This window comes from Anastrepha ludens, chromosome 6 (assembly GCF_028408465.1).
Source record: "Anastrepha ludens isolate Willacy chromosome 6, idAnaLude1.1, whole genome shotgun sequence".
Classification (NCBI taxonomy): domain Eukaryota; kingdom Metazoa; phylum Arthropoda; class Insecta; order Diptera; family Tephritidae; genus Anastrepha; species Anastrepha ludens.
In genome coordinates this window covers 79,164,037-79,190,637 of record NC_071502.1, presented here as the reverse complement: position 1 = coordinate 79,190,637, position 26,601 = coordinate 79,164,037, and the positions used below count along the sequence as shown (strand labels likewise).

Sequence of the window (26,601 nt, the reverse complement as noted above, 5' to 3'; positions counted from 1 at the left end):
AATTCTTAATAGAACAATACAATTTGTACAGATTCTAGGCGTTAAAAAATACAATTATTAGCACTGTGAAATATTGTAAAATATTTCGTACAGTTTTAGTATGGACTTCTGTATTAGCAGCTTCTTTCAGCTCTTTGACGATAGCTACAGCTGAAATTTTGGAGTCCTTTTTAATACAACGAGTAATTTTTTTTTCTGCCAGGGGTGTGTTTTTGGACCTTCCGCTACTACCTGGTCTTTCTAGTTCACCGTTTTTCATGAATTTGGTAATAATATACTGCACCGTCGTGTGTCTTTTTTTAACAATTTCGGCTATTCCGCCAGTGTTTTTGTCTTGTCACCAATAAAACATCAAAACATTATTTAAAAAACCGCACACAATGGCTTTCAAAAGAGGAGTTACAGAATTTTTTTTTAAGTATGTTACAATGAATTCGTTTTTACAAATTGTATTAACTTATTAAATATACATATATAAAAATGTTTGTGCATATACAGTGCACTCGCGATAACTCGAACTAATTAAAACAGGCGCTGTTCGATTTATCGAATTTGTTCGACTTATCAATTGAGTGTGCTATGTTAAAAAAACAGTCATCGATATCGATTTTTCGATCGATTGTTGAAAATGGAAGCCAGTAGAAAATTTCTGTGGTATAGTTTCGTTATACGAATTACATTTTGGTCCATTGGCTGGATCAATGGTGTCACATTCGGCGGCATAAACATAGTTAAAATTAAACCATCCTCGGACTTTAATTCGATTTCGTTGGGATGTGATGGGGCATTATCAATTAGAAGAAGAGCCTTCTCAGGTAATCCCCATCTTTCAAATTTTTTCTTACCTAAATATTAAAGTCATTTAACTTGGTTAAAAAAATTGTTTTAATGAATCTGGATTTTACCTGCGGCACGAACGAATTATGAAACCAGTCTTTGAAAATCGCCGAAGTCATCCAGGCTGATTTGGAATTTTTGTACTCCACCGGACAGTTAAAATTTTTGAAAACACGAGGATTTCTTGCTTTGTCAATAACGAGAAGTTTAAGCTTATGGTTGCCGGTAGCGTTAGTGCAAGCCATAAATTGCCTTATCTTTCTTTTTTATAAGACTTATGGTGGACTTGGCTACCCCATATTCCTTCGCTAGAGAAGTAACACTACGTCCACGTTTAATTTTGTTAAGGACTTCAGCCCTCTCTTTTAATGTTAAACACTTCAACCTTTTACGATCCATTACTCACGTGCACTGATATACTACAAATGACAAATTTAAAGCAATTTGGTCAATGCAAGATGTTGTTCCCAGAAAACTAACGGGATATTAACGCCGAAATAATCATATGGACAATACACTAGTATATATATAATTTATATACATATACTATTACATATGTATCTATGTACAAAATGTACATGTTTGAAAAGAATGTGTGTACAAATAAATTTGTTTTTTTGTTCGAGTTATAGCGCTTTTTTATTGTTCGAGTTACAAAGAAGTCAATAGGGGAAAAAATGTGTTCGAGTTAGCACGTCGTTCGACTTAGCGGCTATTCGAGTTACCGCGAGTGCACTGTACTTTTGGTTGCAATCTAAAAGCGCGTATGGTGTTAGTGGTAATGCTTAAGAACCTTTTTTTTAATTTTTTTTTTATTGTATGTACCAAATTTTTATAACAATTTTTTTATGCTAAAATCTCTAATTAAAATTTTATGTGTCAGTTTCAGTGATAAATCGCTTTGGCGCTATTATTTTAAATTTTGTACCGATTAGAATAAGTTATTTTAATTCTTTCTTTCTTTGGACTACTTTCTATTTTTCATACACTTGTTACGTATGCATATATGTATACCAGAGGCCTTGAATTCTACCAAAAATGGCGCAATTAGAAAATGCAAGACAATTCATGCTTAACATCTACGATATTAATGGATTAAAAACAATTTATATGATGAGAAAAGGATTCTGATCTATGTGTCATGATTCACATAAACCGCAACACAACTATCTAAATAGGTCCTACTGACTATTACGACTAACTACACTAAAATCTGTGAAGTTTATTCAATAAAATCTAATGAAAACTTTTCTTTAACAGCGCAAATAAAGTGCTCAACCCTATAGTTCACTGCACGTCATCTTAAAGAACGCTATGGATCTTTTGAAAGGAGCAGAGGTGAGTGCAATGTTTCGTTTTATTTGGTGAAATAATTAAATTTTGTGATGAAAAAAGGAAAGCTGAGTTTTGTGGCATGATTCACATAAACCGCAACAACCAATCCTCAAAAATAGGTCCTACTGATATTTAACTAAAAAATGCTTGCTTTTCGATTGTAATTGAAACAAATTCATATTGAAAATTTATTATATTTTCAACAGATAATTATGTGTATACACACCCGATATCTGGCCATACTTAACTCCAAGGATGATTGAAAATAAGGTTTGGCCATTCGAAGCAAAATTGTGAGAGTAACTTCGGCTGCCACGTCATCGGAGATTCAGCCTGCTCATTTCACACGTCCGACGACACCGAAATGACATGAGCGGAGGGTGCTTCAATTTTTTGTCGTTACTTATATGTTAGTTACGGCAGCCGCCGTAGCCGAATGGGTTGATGCGTGACTGAATCCAGAGAGAACGTAACTTAAAATCTCGATGAAAAACCAAAACAAAGAAAAAGTTTTTTCTAGTAGCGGTCGCCCCTCAGCAGGCACTGGCAAACCTTCGAGTGTATTTCTGCTATGAAATACATATGTGGCGTTCGGAATCGGCTTGAAACTGTAGGTTCCTCCATTTTTTGGAACAACATCAACACGTACACCACAAATAGGAGGAGGAGTTCGGTCAAACACCCAAACGAATGTACGCGCCAAACTTATATACATATATACGTTAGCTAATCAGCTGGCTCCTACAAAACCGCTGAGAGCCGGTTAACGGTCTGATGGTAACCACGCCTCTGGGGTCTGTACATCGCGATGCAATCCTATAGCACGACGCCATTTTAAAAAACGCTATGGTTGTGTTGAAAGCAACAAAGGTGAGTTCAAATTTTTAATTTTATCTGATAAAATAATTTAATTGTGTGATGAAACAAGGAAAGCTGAGTTTTGTGGCATGATTCACAAAAACCGCAACAACCAATCCTCAAAAATAGGTCCTACTGATATTTAACTAACAAATGCTTGCTTTTCGATTGTAAATGAAACAAATTCATATTAAAAAATTATTATATTTTTAACAGATACACACCCGATATCTGGCTATACTTAACTCTAAGGATGATCGAAAATAAGGTTTGGCCATTCGAAGCAAAATTGTGAGAGTAACTTCGGCTGCCACGCCATGACATGAGTGCGGCCAAACACCCAAACGAATGTACGCGCCAAACTTATATACATATACATATACGTTAGCTAATCAGCTTGCTCCTACAAAACCGCTGAGAGCCGGTTAACGGTCTGATGCTAACCACACCTCTGGGGTCTGTACATCGCGGTGCAATCCTATAGCACGACACCATTTTAAAAAACGCTATGATTGTGTTGAAAGCAACAAAGGTGAGTCCAAATTTTTAATTTTATCTGATAAAATAATTTAATTGTGTGATGAAACAAGGAAAGCTGAGTTTTGTGGCATGATTCACAAAAACCGCAACAACCAATCCTCAAAAATAGGTCCTGCTGATATTTAACTAACAAATGCTTGCCTTTCGATTGTAAATGAAACAAATTGATATTGAAAAATTATTCAATTTCCACAGATTACCTCTATATATGATTGTCTGGATCCGGTACCTGATAATACATTGTGGGCCCGTTCTCCAACAAATTAAGACTGCGCATGACGTCACATCTTTTGATGAATATAAGATGACCGCTCTGCTGGATGCGAAATCCTCAGTTATGTGAACGTCAAATATTATTATTTATTTATTTGAATACTATGTAATAAAATAAAAATTAAAAAAAAATTGGATCAGAAATCTTAATTAGCGCTTTTAAATTGCTGAAAACAAAATATTTCTCCCTAAATTGCAATGATTCTAGGTGAATGGGCTGGTATCCCTGTTTTAAACCGTCCCGGTCAGGCAGTCCTTCCTAATTTAACCCTTTACACTCACATTTATTACTTTGATTAGATATCGACTATGTACCCATAAACTCTACATAACCAAGAATTAATAATAAGTGGTGCCCTTTCACGTACTGCATGCAATTTGATCTTACGGTTTTTAGCCAAATGTAATGGCGGGTTTAAGGCAGATAGGACACAGTCTATATATTAGTTGTGATTTAAACAATTCCTTTTATTGACACTGATGTATTTGCCGTTCGAAGGCGGCTTAAAACTGTTGGTCACTCCATCTGTGAACATGAAGACATACAACACAAATAGGAGAAGCTCGACGAAACACCCAAAAAGGGTGTAAGCGCCAGCTATATATACATACATATGTATGTATTATTATTGAGCCATAATGCGCTGCGATCTCTGATGTTTATTGTGAACTCAAGTTTTCGGAATTCTGAAAAATACAAAAATGCACGGGCATTGCACTGAACAAGGCAAATAGAAAATATTAAAATGCCCCATTCACGTGCCCTATCTCACGCTTGGCGCTTAATTTAAAATGGCGACACCTAAGACGCCATTTCATTTTTCGTTCCGTTTTCATAATTCATATTCCGCCTCGTTCCACGTGGTAAAATTTCCCAGTATTATAGTTATCGACTTTCCTCAAATGCATAGCTCAATTGCCGTTTGTTTGGAGGAACTCGGTACAGTATTTCTTTGACACGCGGCATAAGAATGCATTGAAATACAGCTGTTCATTCTTGTTAAAGGTTTTACTTTTAATCTTATATTTTCCTTTCATGGAAGACGCGCTGGTTCATGCGTCATATTTAAAAGAGCCTTAATTTTTTGCTTCATTGAAATAGTTTTACACGTTTTATGAGTATAAAATCATTCACAGTTTATATGACCAAATTCAAAACAACAGCATCTAAGCAGCAAATTATAGTCGCCTTGACACGTAATGACGCCATTCCGTTTCATTTTACACTATTTCTTTTTCACCTCGCAGCTCAACGTCCTATCGCATTCTTTGTGAACCCACGCGAGATGGCAGACTAAATGCGTAATAACAACTTGAGTGATATCGTGTTTTAATAGTATACAAAAAATAACATAAATTCATTTTCAAAAAACTCGCACTGGTAAGTTTTAGTTGGATTTGCACTGTTAGCAGATCACCAAAAAAGAAAACAGTGCATTTGGCTAAATTTTTGCCCTTTGATTATGCTTTTGCAAAGTACTATCGTGCACATTCGTACTTACATATGTAGCTCTCGGTCCGCATACACACATTTGTGTAAGTATGTGTCGTCAGTGATTGCGGTGAGTTGGATAAGTTCTTGTTTTGACCGTTCGTACATCTTCGTTTTGTTTTTGTTTGTGATACATTTTTTTGAAGTATCTAACAATTATCGTTGAAAGTTGCCGATCCCAGCTGCTGTATGTTTGAATTTTAATCTATCACTCTGCACAAAAAAACTGCATATTTAATATTTCTAAAGTGATTCAAAGACGGTAAGACATATTTTACATTGTCATAGCGTGAAGCCTGTGAGAAAGCTGAAACAAATATTGTTCAATTACCTACAATGAAATTATATGTTGAAAAATATTTAAAAAACAAAAAAAAAAAAATAGTTGGAAAATTTCTCTTTAATTTCCTCTTATCAAATTTTCATTGAATTCTACACGTCAATATAAAAAATTAAAAATTACAAAAGTGTTATAAATTGACATGTAACTTTGTATAACCGAGTAGCCATTTCCACAGGTCGTAAAGTCGTAACGAAACTTTATTGGAATTACTAGAAAAATATATTAATCAGGCAATTTGACACATGCTTTTATGTTTTACGGTGAACTATTTTTTTCAAGTCGATCCAAAGGTTTATTGAAGTGAAACTTCTTTAGGCGCGTCGGGGGCCCCAAGGCAGATTGAAAATAGGCGAGTGAAACGGTAAGTTCGGAGCGTTACCGAAATCCATCAAATGGGCGAGGCCAAGGAGCAGCTGCTCCTTCCCACTCTCGCCTATTCGCTCTCTCTGTCGCTCTCTCGCATCGCAAGCGCTGAACGATGTGAGGGAGCCACCGAGACTCGCCGAAATGTATATAGCACACAAGTAAGCATTGAAGTAGACTGGCGACATGCAGGCAACCGACAACGGGTATTATAGATAGCCATAGCCCGTGCAAATGAGTGCTGTGTGTGAGTATCAGATAAAGCGCCGATTGAATGTGTGTAAGCGGGAAAGCAATAAGAAACTGCTGTGAAGTAAATAGATGGTAGGTATGGAGGAGACGAAGCGATACAATGAGTGCGTTTGCCAAACGAGTGACGATAGTTGAAGTAGAAGGTTGTAAAATAACATTTCAACCGTTTCGGTGATCAAAGCAAATTGATTAACGCGCCAAAAGTAGGCAAAAAATACCATTGGAAGTGCAAAGAAATGTCAGCGTCAAGTGCAACACTGCACCCAAGTGTCAAATTTGAAGCTAATAAGGACAAAAATAAATAGTACAAATTTATGTGGAGTGATATAGAAAAAAAATATGAAAACCTGAATTTAACACGAGAGAGGGGGGAGAGATCTAAACCGGGGCTCCCATGCATGGAACAACCAACTTAGAAGTTTCACTTCTACCGTGCGTGAGTCTGACAGACCCTAGTTTTTTTTTTTCATAAAAATTTAGAAGACAGCACCCTAACTAACCCTCCCTGTAAATGATGTATCCCGTTTTCGAAAGAAATCGATAAATTTGTGGATTATATGTAATAACGTCATATCGATTCGATCCAAAATGCTCTGTTGGCCGAGAAAGAGTGCTTCCAAAGTGTATCTATTAAAGGTGGTGGCACTAGACTAACAACAACGTTGTGTATATTAGAACGTCACGACAAAATAAAGTAGAAATGAAAAAGACGAACTACATGAATAGTCGACATACAGTTTGAGATAACAGCATACGACGATGGTGCGAATAGAGAGTTTGCGCCATTTCATTTTGTGCTGACATCCTAACATACATACTAAAGAAAAAAATCAGCTGGCCAAACTTTGATAGATTCACCTTTTTCTGTAAAGCAAATGTGGAATGGCAAGAGAAATGGCAAGCCAATTCGTTTTGTTTGCTTGTTTGGCATTATAATCACGTTCATAAATCACTGAATTTCATGTCAAATACCATAAACTACAAGTACCTCTTTTTTTCGTGAGCATATGCATTTTTATAACTTCCGTCAGTAATGCCACACCGGAAGAGACACGAATTGGGTATTTTTTATGTAAAAATTGGAAATTTTAAGTTTCCACACCATCATTGAGTTTTTCATTTAGAAAATGTGCATTACCGAAGTTAGTAATGGGTACTCGGTTCTCCAGTAGGCCTTTATCACCCATATACACATACGTGCCATAAAAAAGCAGAATCAGTCTAAACTACATAAGTAAAAAGTGGGTAACAAAAACAAGTTCGTAAAAAAACAAACTGAATAAGTTAATGCAAAATAAAACTAACGATTAATAACGACTTTATGTGTTTATTTACATATGTATATATATATATTTTTTTTTTTTTTTATATATTTTAATGGCTTACACCTGATGCAAAAAGAAGGCACTTCACTAATGGACATTAGTAGCCATGTTAGCCATTTATTTTTCAACTATCTTCAATACAAATTCAGATTTATAAATTAAAAAAATAAAAAAAAGATGAAATGCGCATTTTCAAGCTGTAAAGGCGGTATTCAGTTTTTTAAAGGAAATTCCCAAACTCCGATTTACTTAATTGTGCATTGATTTTAAACTGCCAGTAGAAATTTTCAGTAAACAATAATAATTTTACTGGTAAATAATTACTGATTATTTCTATTTTTTCAGTAATCTGTAAAAGTTTACTGGTAATGCATATTAAATTACATTATCAGTAAAAATGGACCGTCCAAGAATGCGTGTCCAACAATGTATTCCAAATTCTGTGGAATATTACTGCTAGTAATATTATTTTTAATATTTATCTCGCCTCGGTAACAACACATTTTTCGCTTGCCTTGATATATTTTTTAAGAAAAATTTGTTTTCTTAATATTTTTTGTTTACATTTGTTTGCTTACGTTTTACGATTGGTTCATGTTATAAAAAGAATTTTTAAGAAATTGTGAGTGAAAATTATACTAAAATTAAATGTGCTAAGCTAGGGTGCGAAAATAAGTTTTGAGAAATGGAGTATTTCATTTTATGCCACAGAATCAGCACGACTTTCACATGCTGGACTTTCGCATCAACCCCATAAAATAATTCTACCATGACCCTATTAGTTTTTACTTTCAGTTATCGCAAGTAATCTCACACGATCACAAGTTTTTCTATTTTTGTATTTCTGAAAATGCATGAATTTTGCAGAAATTTAAAAAATCACACGTCCGAAAATCAAATAGGTTTGCTTTGTTTACTTTTTGTTCGCCAGATAAAACAAGATGGCGTAGAACACGCTCAAAAACTCTACTTCTTTCATTTGCTTGTTCATAGTGATCTGAAGCCCGTTTCTGTATGAAATCTAAGAAAATTGTCGATTAATATGACGCCCCATCGATTGGAACAAATTGATCGATTGGTCGAGAAAAAGTATCGTACCGTAAACTCATAAAAAAAGAAATCAGCTGGTCTACTGACTGTACCAGTCGACCAGGAATATGTGAAATTGAAACAACAATAGTCTATGGCAACATTGAGAAAAGTAAGTATGAAAACCAAAATGTGTATACAGAAATTTCAAGATTGATAAATAATTATTTATACTTTTCCAGAAATGTGCAATCATTTCGTTTTGTACTAAACACGGCGGAATTAGGCCGACGTTTGTATATGGGAAACCAGCATATTAAAGTTCCGTATGCTAATTGAATAGTCTGTCAGTTGCGCATAGGATGGTTGCTTGGAGGCTCGGATGTCCGTTACAGCCGTTGCTAGTCACTTCGTTCAGAAATCTTGAGAATGTCAGTCAACGAAGAGCCGTGCGAAATATGTACTATTAAAAAAGCACTTCTGTTTATCATATTTAAAATGTAGTTAAACAATACCTCCACTTAAATACAGGGTTTGTTTGAAAAGTAATGAGCCTTCCCGCGCGGAGCGTCTGCCAAGCGATCAACCGAATCGGCTGGTGGGGGAAAATAATCGTTGGACCTTTCCCTTCCACTAGAAACCGGTCCCAGTTCGCTCGCAACAGCGGCAGTGATGGTAAATGTAGGGAAAATTCCCTACATGTAGGGATATTTGTCGAAAAAGAAGGACAGATTTTTTTAAATTCTGTAAATGTAGGGAATTTTCAAAAAGGACAGAAAAAATTTTACAATAGCGGGAAATATTAAAAAAGTTCATTTAAAATAAAAAGCCGCAGTAAGATTTCATGCCAGTATTTTTTTTCTTATGGCAGCATACTTTTAAAGCATTAATACGGCAACATTTCCATTTTTTCCTCGTTAACGCTAACGCGATTTTGTCTTCGCGCGAAAATTGTTAGTTGTCCCGGGTTTTTTTTTTTCAGTTTTAGCTTTTTTTATATTTAAAATGTACATAATTTACAGAAATGAGCTCCTCCTCTTCGAATGACTCTTCGGTTGAACACCAGGAGAAAAATTCAAGTATCGGAAACAAAAGTTCAATAACAAGTGGCTTGACGACGACAATTTTAGTGGCTGGTTGAAAGCTGTGGCTAACGATCCATTCAAATGCAAATGCGCTGAGTGCGACAAAGTTTTAAACTGCGGCAATTCTGATTTGCAGAAGCACGCCGAACCAAAAACGTACCAAAAAAATATGAAGGCAATAAAAAAGACACCTAAAATAAACAGTTTTTTTAAGAAAAAGCCGAGTAAACCAAATGGTTCCAGAAATTTCGAAATAAGATTTAGCATGTTCTTCGCTGAGCATAATGTCGCGCTGCAGGTGGTGGACCATTTTATCCCAATCTTAAAAGTAATCGTGCCGGATTCTGAAAAAATAGAAACTCTGTCTTGTTTTAAACAGAACTAAATGTAATGAAAAAGAGTAATTTTTAGTCTTTTTGCTGAATTTTTCTTCATATATGTGTTTATAATATAATAAATATGTGTATTTATATATATTTTTCAAATAAAATGTCTTATTAAAGTGTCTTATAAAGTGTCAAAATAGCACCAAGCCCAAAACTTAAGCAAATAATTCAATTTTGACGTTGCAAGTGCGTCATTATAGTGTAAACACAGGAGAAAAATATGTGGGGAATTTTGTAGGGAAAATTTTTTGAAGCGTAGGGAAAAGTAGGGAATTTTTTTGGGCTGTGTAGGGATTTTTCAAAAAATCATTTACCATCACTGAACAGCGGTGCAGTCAACATCGCTCCGCGCGCGAAAGCTGTTTTAAAAGTGTATTAGGATGTTGCAGTGGCGAAAATGCAGCTTTAGTTGGAGTAACGTTACTCAATCAAATTTTGCGTAAAGCTAAACAGTTTGTACCTCCAGGAAACACTATAAATGCGGCATTTTACAAAGAAGTGTTCCTTCGGCTGAAAAACCGCGACGCCCGGGTTCGGCTCGACCTCGTCAACAATTGGACTCTTCATCTCGACAATGCGCCGGCGCACACCGCCTTTCTCTGCACCTCTGCATTGGCCAAGATGGGGGTTCCGGTGCTTCCCCACCCTCCCTACAGCCGAGACCTGTCCCCTCCGGGGACAAGAAAGTTGAAGGGGAGGCGCCTGAAAAGAAAGCTGAAGGGGAGGCGTTTCGACTTCAACGTGAAAGCCGAATTGAACGCGATTCCGGCAGATGAGTTTTAAAAAAACATAATAAGTATAGATAAAAAATGCTTTTATGTAGACCTACAGTTTTAAGCCGACTCCGAACGGCAGATATTTTTATGAGGAGCTTTTTCATGGCAGAAATACACTCGGAGGTTTGCCATTGCCTGCTGCGGGGCGACCGCTATTAGAAAAATGTTTTTCTTAATTTTGGTGTTTCACCGAGATTCGAACCTACGTTCTCTCTGTGAATTCCGAATGATAGTCACGCGCCAACCATTCAACTACGGCGGCCGAATACTGATCGGCAATATTTCACTTCATTTGGTTAGAGAAAACCTTTCAATTAACTATTCGTACTGAAATATAATAGTCAGTTGACAACCACGATTGGCAATCAATTCGACGCATTTTTAGCGTATCGTGCTTAATAAGAAATGCGAACTATGTACGTAAATACGTACATATGAATATAGAGGGAATTTTTTCGTAATGTTAGTGATGGGCGGGTCCAAAAATGCACTCGCTGCCCGGTAGTACCGCAAGGATGTTTTTCTATTGTTTCGAGCCTTTTCTTTCAATTAATTTCAATTAACCGAAAAATTGGTTTATCTGTTCTCCTAGCAAGATCCTATGGATCTAAACAGTTATGATAAGGCCTGTTATCACCTATACATCAGTGATCTGGACGAGTAGACTCTCTCGTGGGAGTCAGGAGAACTGTATCGCCCAGCATTAGATGCTTTGCAACGGACTCATGAGCAAGATAGATGATAAAGTCAACTCCATGAGCCGACATGGAATCAAAATAGTTGCGGTCCTAAATACAAAACTGCACGCTAGATCCTCCCTGATAACCAGGGCTATAACGTGCACAGAAAGGATCGCGAGCGAGACAGTGGTGGCGGCCTAGCGTTTATAGTCCACCACATGCAAAATCATCTTATCGATTAAGGCAACGACCGCAGGGACAGCCCCTTATAATGTTAAAATATAGCTGTCTGGTCAGGCGATGCCGAGCTCGAAATTTTTAATATATACATATATATACCCTGCCACCTGCTGCCCGGCAGGATATCACCTTGAAATCGGTACTCTTATCAGAGGTAAAATGCACATAGCGATATTTGGCATTCATGCCTACCAAACGATCGTAGGGGACAGCACCTGGCAGAGCAGATAGACGACTCAACACTTAGCAGTGTGGACGACGACGCCCCCACAGGGTAGTGGGCAATTGCAGCAGCTCGCCTGAAAACAATTGCTAGCACTTGTCTAATAAATAGCATAACCTGGCGACCTATGCTATCGCTTACCTCCGACCACTTGCTCATTATCTCTCAATTGAGAAGCCTGTCGAATTTGTTTCCGCGAATCACAAGACTTATATTAACTTTAACAAAGCTAATTCCGCATTCCGCAAGGCGCTCGCGATCCCCACTTAAAAGATCTCAATTTAGAGATCCCATTTGTGGTGTGCGTCTTGTTCCTCAAATGGAGGGACCTACAGTATCAAGCCGAATCGGAATGGCAGATATTTCTTTATGAGGAGTTTCTTCATATCAGAAATATACTCGGAGGTTTCCCATTGCCTGCCAAGGAGCAACTGCTATTAGAAAAAACGTTTTCTTCATTTTGGTCTTTCACCGATATTTGAACCTACGTTCGCTCTGAATTCCGAATGGTACTCACGCACCAACACATTCGGCCACTGGGACCGTTAGGGTCACCCAAAATAAGCGGATTAAATGGGAAGAGCATTTGAAGACCTGCAACTTCACCACTGGAGTGAGTAGGCTGTGGTCCACCGTAAGGTCCTTGTCGGACCCGACGAATCACAACAACAGGGTGCATATTACCTACAATGGTTAAATTTCGTCGGACCCGAAGAGATGCACGAATTACTTTAGCCGGCAATTCATACTGCATCTTCCGGCCGACAGATTCAAGCGTCGTACCAACAGACGGCTGCACAAACTTCCGAACAACAGTGCGCCGCTTGCTTTCTCCACTCATGAAGTCAAGGGGGCCGTCAACAAAATTAAATCATCAAAAGCCGTTGGCCCTGACGGACATAACATGCGGATGCTGAAAAAGCTGGGTCCATTGGGGTAAAGTACCTCACAAGGTATAGTCAGCCACTCCACACTACTAGATGACATTTTACAGTCCATACTCCCCCAGGGCTGAAGAGGTGGTTCGCGAGCTATCTGAGTGGTCGACACTCGTCGGTAATATTTCGAGACCAAATCTCTAAACCGAGAAAGATAAAGCAAGGAAGTTTTCCTGGTCTCCTACGCCGACGACTGTACGATAATAGCGTCGGGCAATGACATTGATGGCCTGTGCGCAAAAGTAAACGACTACCTCACTTGCCTTGCTCGCTTCTTTATTGTGAGGAATCTATAACTTTCCCCCACTAAGGCCACTTTACCACCTGGACAAAGGAGGTCAAAGTTGACGACATACCAATACTGACTGTTAACAACCCCAAAATTTTGCTCTCCTTCTCTGCGCACACAACCGCAATTGCTACTAAAGTCCAAAACCGCAACAAGGTCCTCAAATCGCTAGCCCGCAGTACTTGGAGCAAAGACAAAGAAATGTTGTTGGCACCATTTTAAGCAATTGGCCGGCTCTCAGCTCTTGGAATTATTTTGCTACCGCCTCGTGTACTTCTTCCTTTGTAGGGATTTCATAGGTCACGAATTTCAATTTGCCTCAGATCTGTTAGTGTCCTGACATCTATAGTTTCTCCTAGTGCCACCTTAATAGTTTCATGATTTTTCCAGCAGCAGCAGTAACTCTCCTTTGGCAGTTTTTTTGACATCTTTTATGTTATTATTAAGATCCTAAAGACTTCGCGCTGTCTTAACGCACTTAAAAATTTCGGTATATGAGATGTTACCAGCGCTTTTGACTATGATAGCGTCCTTTCGTGGTGGTCTTCGATTGCTTTTGGTGTCGCTATTTTCTGCTTTCTTTTCATCTCGTTTGAGGGTATTCTGCGTATAACCCTTCTGGTTTGTCTTAGATTTAACCACCTCGCATTTTGTTTGTTCTTGCTGGCTCGTTCGATGTAACTGGCGTATTCGTCAAGACTTTTACAATTTGACACACGGCTCCTTTGTCTGTATTAGTTGGTTTAGTTTAAATCTCACCACTGAATTTTCATAAACATGTAGTTTTCTCCTCCATTTGTTTGTTTTATATTGAAAAGGGGCCTGATGTCAGACTTGTCAAAATCGCGAAAAATAAAATAACAGTTTTGGGAATACACTACCATTTGTAATCAATTCGCCTTGGTGACAACCTAGATGGCGATAGGGATGTTATAATAGGCCTCTTCTATTTGCCATTTCCCGGCTCGCTATCTCTATGCTCGATTAACTTGACAAAAATTTTGCATGCGAAAGCAACAACAAAGTTATAAGATTCGTCGCTAGCGAACATGGTTATACCTCCTTAAACTGGTATAACTCACTATCTTACAAACCCATGCAATTTAAAACAGCTCTATTCCAGCGTTGCCAATATATGTTAATTTATACCAGTTGCTTCATCTATTCGGCACTTGCTAACACTTGGCAAAAAAAAGAGGCCTAATATATGAAAAGGACTTTGTAGAAGCAGAGAAGACATACATGATGTCACAACTGTAAACGAAGAGGATAAATGAGGCGCTAAGCAGTGCTGTGATAAATAACAAAACATCAAACGAAGAGGAATCTGATGAAATTGATGGAGAAAAGTTTGAAAAAGGCACCAAATTATCTGAAAAGAAGAAAACTGAAGGGGACAACGCAAAAAAGATAATGTTGAGATAGCAGACGTCACAGCAATTAACAAAATGAAAGAAGAAATCAAACAAACCTAAATCACCGAATCATCATCTGAATTGAAAATGGATAAAAATAAGATTGAAGCCGCCAAATCTGATTTGCAATCCGACAACTCGGGTAATGCTAGTGACAAATTTTAAAGCGATAGATCTACTACTTTGCTTAGGGACGACGAAGCAAAATCAACAAAATCAAAGGCTTCGGATGCCATTGATGAAACCAACAGTAAGTGCAGCAGTAGCAGCAATTTGTTACAAGAGACACAAGTCATCGAAAAAATAGGTACAGACAGCATTTGTATCCTCTTCATGATTCATTTGATGAGCCAGAGAATGATGAGAGCGAGAGTAGCGGCGCCATTTAGTGGAAGACCATAGTAGCACCGTTGGTGAAGAAAAAGGATCTGCTACCAGATCCAAAAATTATGATAGTTATTAAGTACATGTATATAAGCAGAGGTGCACGCGCATAGGGTTTCAGTCTTAGGTGAAGAGCGTGAACGTGTAAACGAAAAGTAGTAAATTAAATTGTTAAAGTAAGTAAATTGTGTTGCCATTAAATCGTGACTTTTATTCAACAATCCAGTGATCGAACGTAGAGGAATTATTGTGAAAGATTTATTTGGATTTTAACGTAAGTAAATTTTCAGCAACAGTAAAGATATGAGATAATTATTTATGAAATATTAAAAAAATAAAGCGGAAAAATATAATTGATCGATTTTTATTTATATGTGATGGCTATTTACATATATCAAGTTTGAATTGTAACTAAAAATTACATAAATTGTAATGTTTTCTGAGCATTGCCGAATATTTCCAAATATTTCAGCCAAAGGACTTCGGACTTCTTCGAGTTGCAATCACAACCGCTGTGTTGCACGATTTTTAATATTATCAAGTGTGATGTCAAATTCTGGAAGCATCATGGAAATTAAATTGTTCTAACTGTTCAAAATTCCGCCACTGTTACGGAAAATTTAGAAAAATAATTTTTGTTTGTACAATTGCTTAATTTTTTTTCTTTGTTATTTTCAATAGTAAATTTACATTAGTATCGAAGTTATCAAGGAAAATATTTTTGGCAAACTTCATAATTTTTATTTATGTATTCACCTTCACCTCCCTATCTATACTATAAAGGTGAATGTCTGTACGTTGTCCGCGCATCACTACGAAACGTCAACACCAAATGACGTAAAAATTTGTATACATTCATATTTTCACCCAATGAAGGTTATAGGCATGTTTTTATGATGGAACTCCCTTCAAACAGCCCCCAGGCCGCGCCACCACTCTCATTCGTCACTTATAATCGAATATTTGCTTAAATTTAATCTAAAAAATCTTAGGTTTTCCTATTTCCCCACTATTTATATCTATTCATAATCCGCATAAGCTGTTCAACTATGACCCAAATGCAAAGTTCAAAAACGGTTTGAGATAGAAAATTAATAAAAATAATTTTGCTTGAGGCATAGCAACGAATGCCTGGTATTGTAATATTATGGTTATTAATAAAAAATTATTTTCTACGAAATTATTGTTTGTAATTCTTTTATATACATATCCTAAATCCCTCAAAACTACTCCTACGCGAGCGGGCCGCGGGTCAAAGTTAGTATAAAATAAATTTCGAACATTTGAAAAGTTGCAATACTGCCGATTTTGCAATATTTGCGATTTTCAGACAAACAATAATAATACCCATGCAATGGTGCTGATTTTGGAAGTTTGTCTAATACAGATGTCATATGTATGTATATAAAAGTGGTTTTACCTATAAAAAAGGTGCATTAAATATCCCATTTTATAGATAAAATGTTCAAATAGCTAAATACCTGAATATACGAGAAATATTACTGAATCAATATCAATATTTCCGTACCTTGTGTGATATTATATTTTTAAACTGGGTAGTGGGGATAGCAGCTCAAAGTTGTGAGGTTATGGTTCTTAAATCCCAAGGTGTTCTTTGCTCTTACTTTATTCACTTCAAATATTCCAAAAGTTCCAAGCATAGATGAATAATTCGGAATATTTCAAACGTCTTGCTTTCCCTCTGCCAACTGAATGCATAAGCATGTACATCAGCGTGTACCTAAATAATATACCTAACATATGTATGTACAACGCATGAATCTGAAAACCCTTACATACGAATATGGAGTAATAGATATTTATGTATGTATATGTTTTCGTGTGTTGCGTCAGCTTTTTAAACAACGGAAAGATAATACAATGCAACTATACTCTTTTTAAACTAAACCCTTGAAAATTTATGAGAAAATACTAATGAACATGCTTAACATAGGTAACGCATGGAACAGTCATATTTGTTTATTTATTTTAAAGTCTTCAGAATTGAATTTTTACAGACCAATTAGAGCAATTTAAAATAATTAATTAAATAATAAAAATAAATTAATTTAATTAGATAATAAATTTAATTTCTCTGTGTGTTCAACGACTAATGAGGACTTAGCCTCAAGGAATGACAGAGCCAGAATTGCAATTAGCTCATTCCACAGGTTTCTTCCTAAATCGATCTCTGCACATAGACGGATGTTATACCTTGCTGTTTGGGAATTACTGGAAAAACTACCACGGGCACAGATAGCCGGATATGCATACATACATATGTACATATATGCAAACGTACATTCCTAGGTATGCTTTCTAGTTGAAAACACATTTATTTATGTGGAATTTAGCAATTTTTTGTTGCTATGCGTCATAGTTTTGGTTTTTGTAACAGACTATTTCTGATATTTATCCTTAAATATAATAACTTTTCCTCCAAAATCCTAATACTGGAAACTGTGAACGAGTAATACAGAAGCTAATTAAAGAATGTGAAATCAAAATACCGTAATATGAACACAATTCTATTCAAATCTATTCGCATTCGCCCAGCGTTGCATTAAGAATTGGTCTTCTAGAAGGAAATGGAACATTATTAATCGATAAAATAGGGGTATTTATACCAAACTCTTTTTGTTATTATCAAAAGTAAAAAAAAAAATTTAAAGAATAAAATTTACGGAATTAATGAACTTTGCGTGAATCACTGAAAGAGTTATTTGCAAACGTGAAAATTCGCAAACAATTGTTTACTATTAAGTTTCTTCCATAAAGTTAAAATCTGAGAAGAACTAGTTTTGCGTAATTGCTCTTGTTGAATTATTAATTTATTTGAATGTACCAATAATTGGTATGTATTTCTGTTCATTTGTTTTTTTAATTTTTTTTTTTTTACTTTCGATACCGCACTCTGATTATTTCCCATTATTTTCTTTAGAAGCATGTGGTGTATTTACAGCAACAACATAATTGTAGCGATACCTACTACACGAGGTATCAGCGCGTTTCGCATGCTCGTCCATTTGGTGAACTTTCTGTCAATCTACACACGAAACAAGTATAAATTGAAACACAAGTGAAAAGACGTAAAGGTATTACGATCATACGGGAGTTCTTTTATATACAATGATATTTTTTACTTAGAAATCCAACAATTAAGTGAAAAAATGTGCATAATTTGAGAGGAAGAATATGTAAATGCAATTCTCGTCGTGCATGTGATAAATAATGCAGTATTAAGCCGGTGATTGGCAACAGCGAGCAACTGCTTACATACTTCGGAATCTGTGTACATGCTGTTATGTGAAAGTGTGTGTGTCAATGGTGGCGGCATTCAGTTCTTAGTTAATCGACTAGCAATAGTGTCAACATCTGAGTTTACCACGTTGATTAGCTTCTGTTGGATTTTGGTGTCTAGATAGAAGCAGTGGTTGTGGGTGAGTGTGCTTGTAATATCGATGTTTGAATATGTACAAGAAAGATGAATACTTAAAAATGGATTTTATTTTTCTGATACATACAGCTGTTTGTGTCAATTTCATGGTTTCGGTGGTTTTTTTTTTAGTCAACATCCCGAATTGTTTCTACGCATTTTCTTTCGATAATTTTTAGGATCTGGTTCGGTTAAAAAAAATCGAATGTGACAGGGCTGCCAAATCCCAAATATAAATATTTAAATTTTTAACGGTTGTCTAAAGCGTCTTGCCGAATTGTATTTATATTAGGATCGCTTCAATTGAAAGCCGTGGTTATGATGGCAGATATTTGCTCTACGAACATGACATGTTTTTTGGAGAGGGGTGCTTACAATTGAGATTGTTATAGAGTTGTTTTTTGGAAGACAGAAATTTGGTTTTCTTTGCGATTGGCAACACTGATTGAGGTATACAAGTACAGTTTGCCTCACACATTTTTCATATGAAAATATTTGACAAGGAAAAATGTATAGTAAATCCGTATTCTATTTTTCAGCCATTTATGAAAAAAGAACAATTTATTTAAAGTGATTTATGTAGAAAAAAAAGCAATTTAAAAAAATATGTTATATTCATAGCAACAAAATAAAAGATCAAATAAATCTATGTTCATGCTTATTTTCATGGTGATATACATAATATTTGGCGTGAACACCTGCAGCATCTATTACCAATTGAAACCTGCTGGGCATACATGAAATCGTTTTTTTAAGCCATACTTGTGTGGACTCTTCTCGTTCCCCTTTGCTGCACCGTATCAAGTCGCTTTTGGTCCTTTCCTTTTTCAAATACGGCCACAATTTTTCAATTGGGTTGATGTCTTGGCTTTGGGCGGGAGTATCTATCACTTTTGAGCAATTCTTTGAGGGATTATAATCTTGGTATAATTTTAGTGAATATTTATTTGGATTTTCTATATCAGTGAGCCTAAGTTTTTGCGTACTTCGTTTAAAATTTGTCACGCAAAATGTCTTAAATAGATTTCTTTTGTCATGGTGTCTTCAATAATTTTATTTTCACCAACACCTTTGCTATAAAAATACCCCGTACTATGACATACCCCATACCAAATTTCACTATGGGAATAATGACCTTTTTTAAGGCTGTTAGAGGCTTTATCTAAACTCGGTACAGCTATACAACATTTTTGTCTCATCACAAAGGAAAACATTATCCCGAAGTTCCTCTGAGTGCGAAACTTCAGTTAAAGCAAAATGAAGTACTTTGCAACGTTAGCTTGCGATAGTAATGACTTTTTCTTCTTGACAAGGCGCATTCATTAAGGGGTTACATGAGTTTCCATGGTTAAAAAATCGATTTATTTTTTGGCTTATTAATTTCTACAATATCTCAGGAATATTATCCTAAATTTTCAAGTCGATCCGAATAATAAATTCGGAGATACAGCCTTTGGAATGTGTGCGCTCCAAGCCACTTTTATTGTTACTCAAAACTTTAAACACGTTTTTCTAGGAGCCGTGTTTTCAAAGTCGGTTGTCAAATGTTCTCGAAAACTACTCAACCGATCTTGATGAAATTTTACACAGGTGTTCGAAATACAATTTTCTCGTGCTTGAACGAAGGACTTTTTTTTCAATTACAACTATTTTAAAAAAAACAAAATGTCAAGCAAATTTGACCGAAATTTTAATTTTTTTGGAAAAAAGGTCTGCCAAAAATCCAATTTTTTCATTTTTGATGATCCTGTCAGGAGTTATGCTGACAACGCGGACGCACCTTTTTTTCGAGGGGTCACCAGAAATGACGTCACAATGGAGGAGTTTTAATTTTTTTTTTTTAATTTCAGAAATTATACTTCAAATATGTATCTATAAGACAGAAAAAAGTCTGAATTAAATAAATAAATTTTACATAGAAAAAAAAAAAATTGAAAATAGGCCTTTTTTTACCCGACGAAACCCATGTAACCCCTTAAAGGTGGTGGCGCTAGACCAACAACAATGTTTTGTACGTTTGATTTTCCAAGCAAAATATTGGCAAATCAGAAAACAAAGAATGAATTCGCCTTGTTCCATTCTGACCTGACAGCCACATGGATACGGCTGCGGCTAACATTCTTAAGACTTCATTGTTGACCTTTCCATTCTTGGTGTGAACACTGTTGTCTACCACTGAAGTGTTTTAACTATAACTGATTTTCGTTTTCTACGCGATTTATAATGTACATTGTTCTTGCATTAGTAGAAAATATTTAAGACATTTATTTCGCTGATTTACCTTTATGGTAATTATAATTGCATAATATTTACACTCAGCATTATTGCAGAAAATATTTCTTATTGATGCCAATTTTGAGACAACGCAAAATATGACGCAATTTGGGTTTTGTTGTTGTTTTCCCATATTGCACATTCAAATAACTATTTTTGTTTACAGGATCAAAGTGTTCTGCTAAAAATAATCGAATCTACTAAGAAAATAATAGGTCTCTTCTATTCGCTACTTCTATGCTCGCTCACTCGACGAAAAATTTGAATATGAAAGTAACAACAAAGTTATCGAGAAAGATTCGTCGCTAGAGAGTGCAAGAGCTCTGTTTGTCTATTCTTTGACTTTACTTAGTTTTCAAAGAATTTTAGAGGTTGTTACTCAGGAAGTCGTCACGATTGCACCAGCGATATTTCTCATTGTCTAAAATCTCTGTTAGCCAAGACTTAGACATAATTTTACATTGCTTAAATACAACTTCTCACACCAGCAATAGGTGTTTCTGGTTAGTCTAAACTGCACTAAACTTAGAAAACATAAAGAGCTGAAGATTTCAGTTTCCTAAGTTATGTGGTTTACGTCAATCGAGAGCCGTGAGAGAATCATGCCGTCACATAATTTACTTTAAATATTTTGAATAATATTCCTCCGATGTAATACCTACATATCATGTATATCATACAAAATAGAGAGCATTCTATCTCCGAGTGAATTTTTGCCATGAAAAAGCTCCTCATAAAAAACCATTTGCCGTTTGGAGTCGGTTTGAAACTGTAGGTCTCTCCATAAATGGAACAACATCAAGACGTACGCAACAAATAGGAGGAGAAGCTCTGCCAAACACCTAACAAAAGTGTACGCGCGAATTATTATTATTTTTTTTAAGCATATGAAGGCGTGTTGCATGACTCTAAACACATACTAACATGTCCCATTAATCCTACTCACCTAACATCCCTTTCCCTCTGGACCCAACATGTCGAAACAGCACGTTTTCTGGTCCTCCGGTTAAATGAAGATGGTTGGGCGACTACACCGCACTGGCAGGGTTTAGTAAACTGGTACAACAACCACAACAGCAAATCAAAACATTGTAAATATGGACTATCTCTAGATCTAAATTCCAAATCTGCTTACGATATATCATATCTGTAGCCCGTTTTCGTAGCTATTCTCGATCAAGTTCTCTATTGAAATCATAGATGACTAGATGGGAAACTCTTTTTCTCGTGAGAGCGCTGAAAAATGTGCATTTTGTATAACATTTGCCAATATTGCCACACCGGTAGAAACATGAATTGGGTATTTTTTAAACAACAATTGGGAGTTTTTAGTTTCTACACCACCATTGAGGTTAGTAATTAGTGTGCGGTTGCCCAATAGCCTTATACACCTACATATACTAAAAATAAGCACAATCCGTATGAAATATGTACATAAATAAGCAAAAAATTAAAAAATGTATATGAAAATGAAATTATTTAAAACTGAAATGCAAAAGTAATTAAATAATAATAAAGTAATGAACTCGAAAAACATAAGTTATAATTAAATACATGACATATCGCGATTTTTTAATATAACGCAGAAAGTGGGTAACAAAAAAATTCTCAAACAACGAACAGAAAAAAATGAGTCGAATTGATCGACAATCATGGTAGTCAACTGACGTGTTCCATTCCATTTTAGTTCGAATACTCGATTGAAAGGGTTCTGTAACCAAATGAAATGAAATATTGTCGATCATTATTCGCACTTCGCTTTGGGGTGGTCACAACACACATTCATTATTTCAATATTTCCACTATTAGATTTGATTAAAATCGCCGGAACGCTATTATAATATTTCCACTTCGAATAAGAATTTCCCCTTCAATTTGTATAATGTAAGCAACGAAATATGTAGACAAAGCACACATTTTTGACACAAGTGCCCAAGGTGGATTATTCAGCTGATCTACTGATATCAGCTTCTATAGACACACCTTGCTTTTAAGTAAACTTATTTTCACTAATATTTTGCTTTTTAAAAAGTTTGTTTTGGTTTCTCTACCAAATTAACCTATGTGTGACTGCGGCGGCCGCCGTAGACGAATGGGTTGGTGGGTGAATACCATTCGGAATTCAGAGAGAACGTAGGCTTAAATCTCGGTGAAATACTAAAATTAAATTAAATTAGTTAAACGTTTTTTCTAGTAGCGGTCGCCCCTCGGCAAGCAATGGCAAACCTCTGAGTGTATTTCTTCGTTCTTCGTTCTTGACTAATTCTTACTGGACTTTTACACAAACAAACCTTTCGCTTTGTTTTACTTAAAAGATTCTGTAGTCAAGTGATAGCTTTGAACCCTGTCATAATATTAAATAAAAACAGAACGAAGCCTGAAATTAAGAAACCGACAAAATTCTTCCAAATATAACAATGCGTTACCTGAGTTTTTAAAGCGCATGAAGCAAAGGTGATTTAAGCTGAAATTAGTGGTGCCATAACTGTAACCATATCAATCAGCTGTTCTGATCAAAGATGTGGGCATCACTGTAATCGATTTTAGGTGCCTCATCATGGCCATAACCGTAGTCGTGTGCATCTATAGCCGTATGTATGTGAAAGCTGCTTGGGGGTGAAAACTCCAAAGTGAGGCGTGATTATGCTTTTAGTCAACCAAATTTATGATGAATCCGCTTCTTCTATGAAGGAATTTCTCAACTTCGCGATGTTATGTAAAAAAAAAAGTTTTTGCTACATTTTTACCAAAAATGTATTTAGTTTTTCCACTTTTTCACCCTTCTTAAACGCGACATTTTGAAAAGGAGTGTCAGAATTCTAATGTCACAAGTGAGCAAATCTTTAATAATTGAATCATGGTTATGGTTACGGCTATGGCTATGGCGTTATGGCTATGGCCCCGCCAACTGAAAATTCTGAAGTAAATTCCTCTTCCTCACCTGCTCTTCCTCTCTGATGTTGGGAATCTGAGCTGTATTTAAATTTAATTACCTTTTGATTTTGCTATTTTAAATCTTTTGACAGTTAATAAAACCCAACTCTCAATACTCTTAAATTGTTTTTAACTAAAATTTTGCTCAGATGTTTAACTTAAACTTTGGTTATTGAATCGGGATAGATGGAAAAATGATTCTTATTTGTAACTTGAAAGCTTATTTGTCACAATCTCCACAAATTGCAAATATTTCTCTAATTATATATGTTTTTTTATTTTATTCCAGTTAATTGTTGCATACGGCTTCGTAATGAAGTTGACAAAGCATCAGTTGAAGATAATTCCACTCATTCAGCGCAAATACAATGTGTCTATCGGCTTTTTAAAGTCAAATTTGGCCAATATTGAAAAATTCCTTTGGTATGCCTTGAGTCCTCGATTGGTTATAAAACGCATTGCTATTCGAAAAGGCAGCAAACAACGCGTCATATTGAACTATTACCATTTGAGGCGAGTGTTATTTGATCAAGCGGAGCGCAAGGTAATAAAAACTCGGAGGCGAAATGTACAGCAATGGTCCCGACAGATGGTTTGCTACTTGCGTAGAAAATATGGTGTTAAGGAACATATTGAAATCACATCGTGTGCGGATAATATAGACATAATAGATAAAGCAACTGAAGGCACTTCTAGAGGTGGAAACATGGCTCCAGAAGAAGTAAGCAAGCAATTGAAAGAGCAACTGGAACTACTACGCAGCGGAAAACGGACAGTGCCACTCATAGAAAGTGAATCAAAATCTGCTGAAAATGAGATCACCGAGACAGATAGATCGAGGTGTGATTCATCAGATAAAACTTCTAACTGCGCGGCATCATATACATCAGCTTGTGTTGCTGAATGCAATAAAAAAGATATGACGGACTCCAGTGAATGTAGTCATGTCGCAACAGAAGTATTAAATAAGGCTGATAGCGTTGTCCAAAGCACATTGGAAAGGACACCAGAAAAACAAATTATAGGAAGGGTCGAAACTCGATTAAAGCAACCAAAGCATAGCTATAAGACAGATAGGAATATTGATGCTGATGGTGAGACTGTGGAACTGCCTTCATCTGATTGCCCAATAATGATGCCCCATTTAGAAAAATTGCAGCCAAGTGCACCTACGACAACATCAAAATCACTAAGTGGGAATAGTAATTTTTTGGATATGCTTATGAATAAAGTTCGCGGAAAAAATATCTTAACTGAGGTTCCCGCCAACACAAATGCTATTCAACCCTTATCTGGGGGTGACAGGACCCCGGAAAAAAGTTTTGATAAAACGCATGATAACAACGAACATTTTACAGACTCAGGCGAAGAGTTTTTTGGTTTCGATGAGACAGAGCGTTTGCCCGGTATGATGCTTACTCCCCTTGTGCCATTTTCGGCTCAATCCAAGGGCAACGCAAACGTCGCCTTTGTTAGCGAATCGCTAAATGAGTTTATGCGTGAAAACTTGCTAGAAAGTAGTGGGTGTATAGCTGACAACGTTGAAGGTGCCGCTGGGCGCAAGCATCGGCAGGCTACTTTGGATGGATTGGTCACTCCCGAGTGCGTGCCACCGCGTATGGAGATGCCTTTGGTTCCCGAAAGTTTGCAGAAGCTACGAACAGTAGCAGAGAGACGCCAGTATCTTCAGAAATTCAACCGAAATCATAAATTGGCAATTATCAATAACGAAGCGGCCATTTGCAGGGAGCTACAAAGGAAAATGCGACACCATAAATCAAAAAGCGTGTCGCAGCAGTTGTTACAGGCGCCAAATTCACAAATGCCGTTTACACGGCAAGGCTGGCAAGCGGCTTCATTCGTTACCACGGAATTCAACCATTATTATTACCAAACCTTAGATGTGAGGGATGGGCAGGAGCGTCTATGTGTGCGACTTCCAGGAGTGCGTGGCAACAACGAAGAACGCAACAAGCAATCATATTATAGTCGTGTGCCGAGCAATCTCTTAACGAGTAAATGCAATACCGATAATTGTAGTGATGCTTTAGTATGGCGCGATTTGAAACCAGTTAAAACTGAACCAGATAAAAAGAAGTTGAATAAGTCACCATTACCAAGCGTTTTCAAACCTTGCCCACTATCACATAAGCCTTTCCAAAAACCTTTGGACGATGAGACAGCGCCACTGCTGCTAGCTGGCGGAAGTATGGCCGTGGTACGCATGCCAATTGTGGAGTTGGAAGTTTTTCCAGCCCTCGGAAAGCCGCTGCATGAAGTGGCTAAAAGGTACCTTGAGTACATACTTCCACACTGCGACATAACGCGTGAGTGGGCCGAGTTCAGTGTGTCTACATTGCAGCAATCTACAGAGTGTAAGAAAAAAGAAAATACACCGGATCAAACAAATGATAAAGTAAAGTTGTCCAGCGAGTCATCTGAATCATTTTCGTTCCCCATTCCATATCAAAATGATCGGAGCCACATTTTGGTGCGTCGTGTAGTTGATCGTTCAGAGAAACTAGACGAGACATTCGAGACTGCAACATCACCTGTAGAAGATTTTTCCTTTCGTGCAAACATTGATGAAAGCGATGATGTATTAGTGGAGTGTGCAGATGTGCTTAGTGAAATGATTAATAGTGTTGCCATAAGCTGCAGTGAGAACTCGTTCATAAAGTCAGATCCAGACGAATTGCCAGTCGGGAATGATGTTGCCGATATTAAACATGAAAAGGTATCTGAAATATTGAATGCTAAAGACGATAAAATTTGCAACAATAGACCAGCGCTGGATGACTCAAAGATGGGTAACCAAGCTGTTGCGAACAAGAAGCAGAATCGACTTCTGTAAGTAAAAATATGAATACGAATATTAAATAATTAACAAGGGC

At 36.6% G+C, this 26,601-nt stretch overlaps 1 protein-coding gene and 1 long non-coding RNA gene across 4 annotated transcripts in view; both read left to right on the top strand.

The window, feature by feature from the left end:
- Positions 1 to 1,304: 1,304 nt before the first annotated feature.
- LOC128866429 (uncharacterized) lies at positions 1,305 to 3,980 on the top strand. The gene is made up of 4 exons (XR_008454936.1): positions 1,305 to 2,175; positions 2,379 to 3,042; positions 3,247 to 3,562; positions 3,766 to 3,980. It is a non-coding gene; the product is annotated as an uncharacterized LOC128866429 (long non-coding RNA).
- A 1,127-nt stretch (positions 3,981 to 5,107) lies between these two features.
- LOC128868677 (uncharacterized) overlaps positions 5,108 to 26,601 on the top strand; it is a 28,918-nt gene continuing 7,424 nt past the window's right edge. Inside the window, exons 1-2 of one of the 3 annotated variants that reach the window (XM_054111031.1) lie at positions 5,108 to 5,224; positions 23,997 to 26,557. In XM_054111031.1, the coding sequence (XP_053967006.1) occupies positions 24,021 to 26,557 (2,537 nt within the window). In that variant the 5' untranslated portion in view covers positions 5,108 to 5,224; positions 23,997 to 24,020. Of the gene's footprint in view, positions 5,225 to 5,291; positions 5,406 to 18,098; positions 18,504 to 23,996; positions 26,558 to 26,601 lie in introns of those variants that run through there. The other 2 variants (XM_054111029.1, XM_054111030.1) reach the window with 2 other exon arrangements.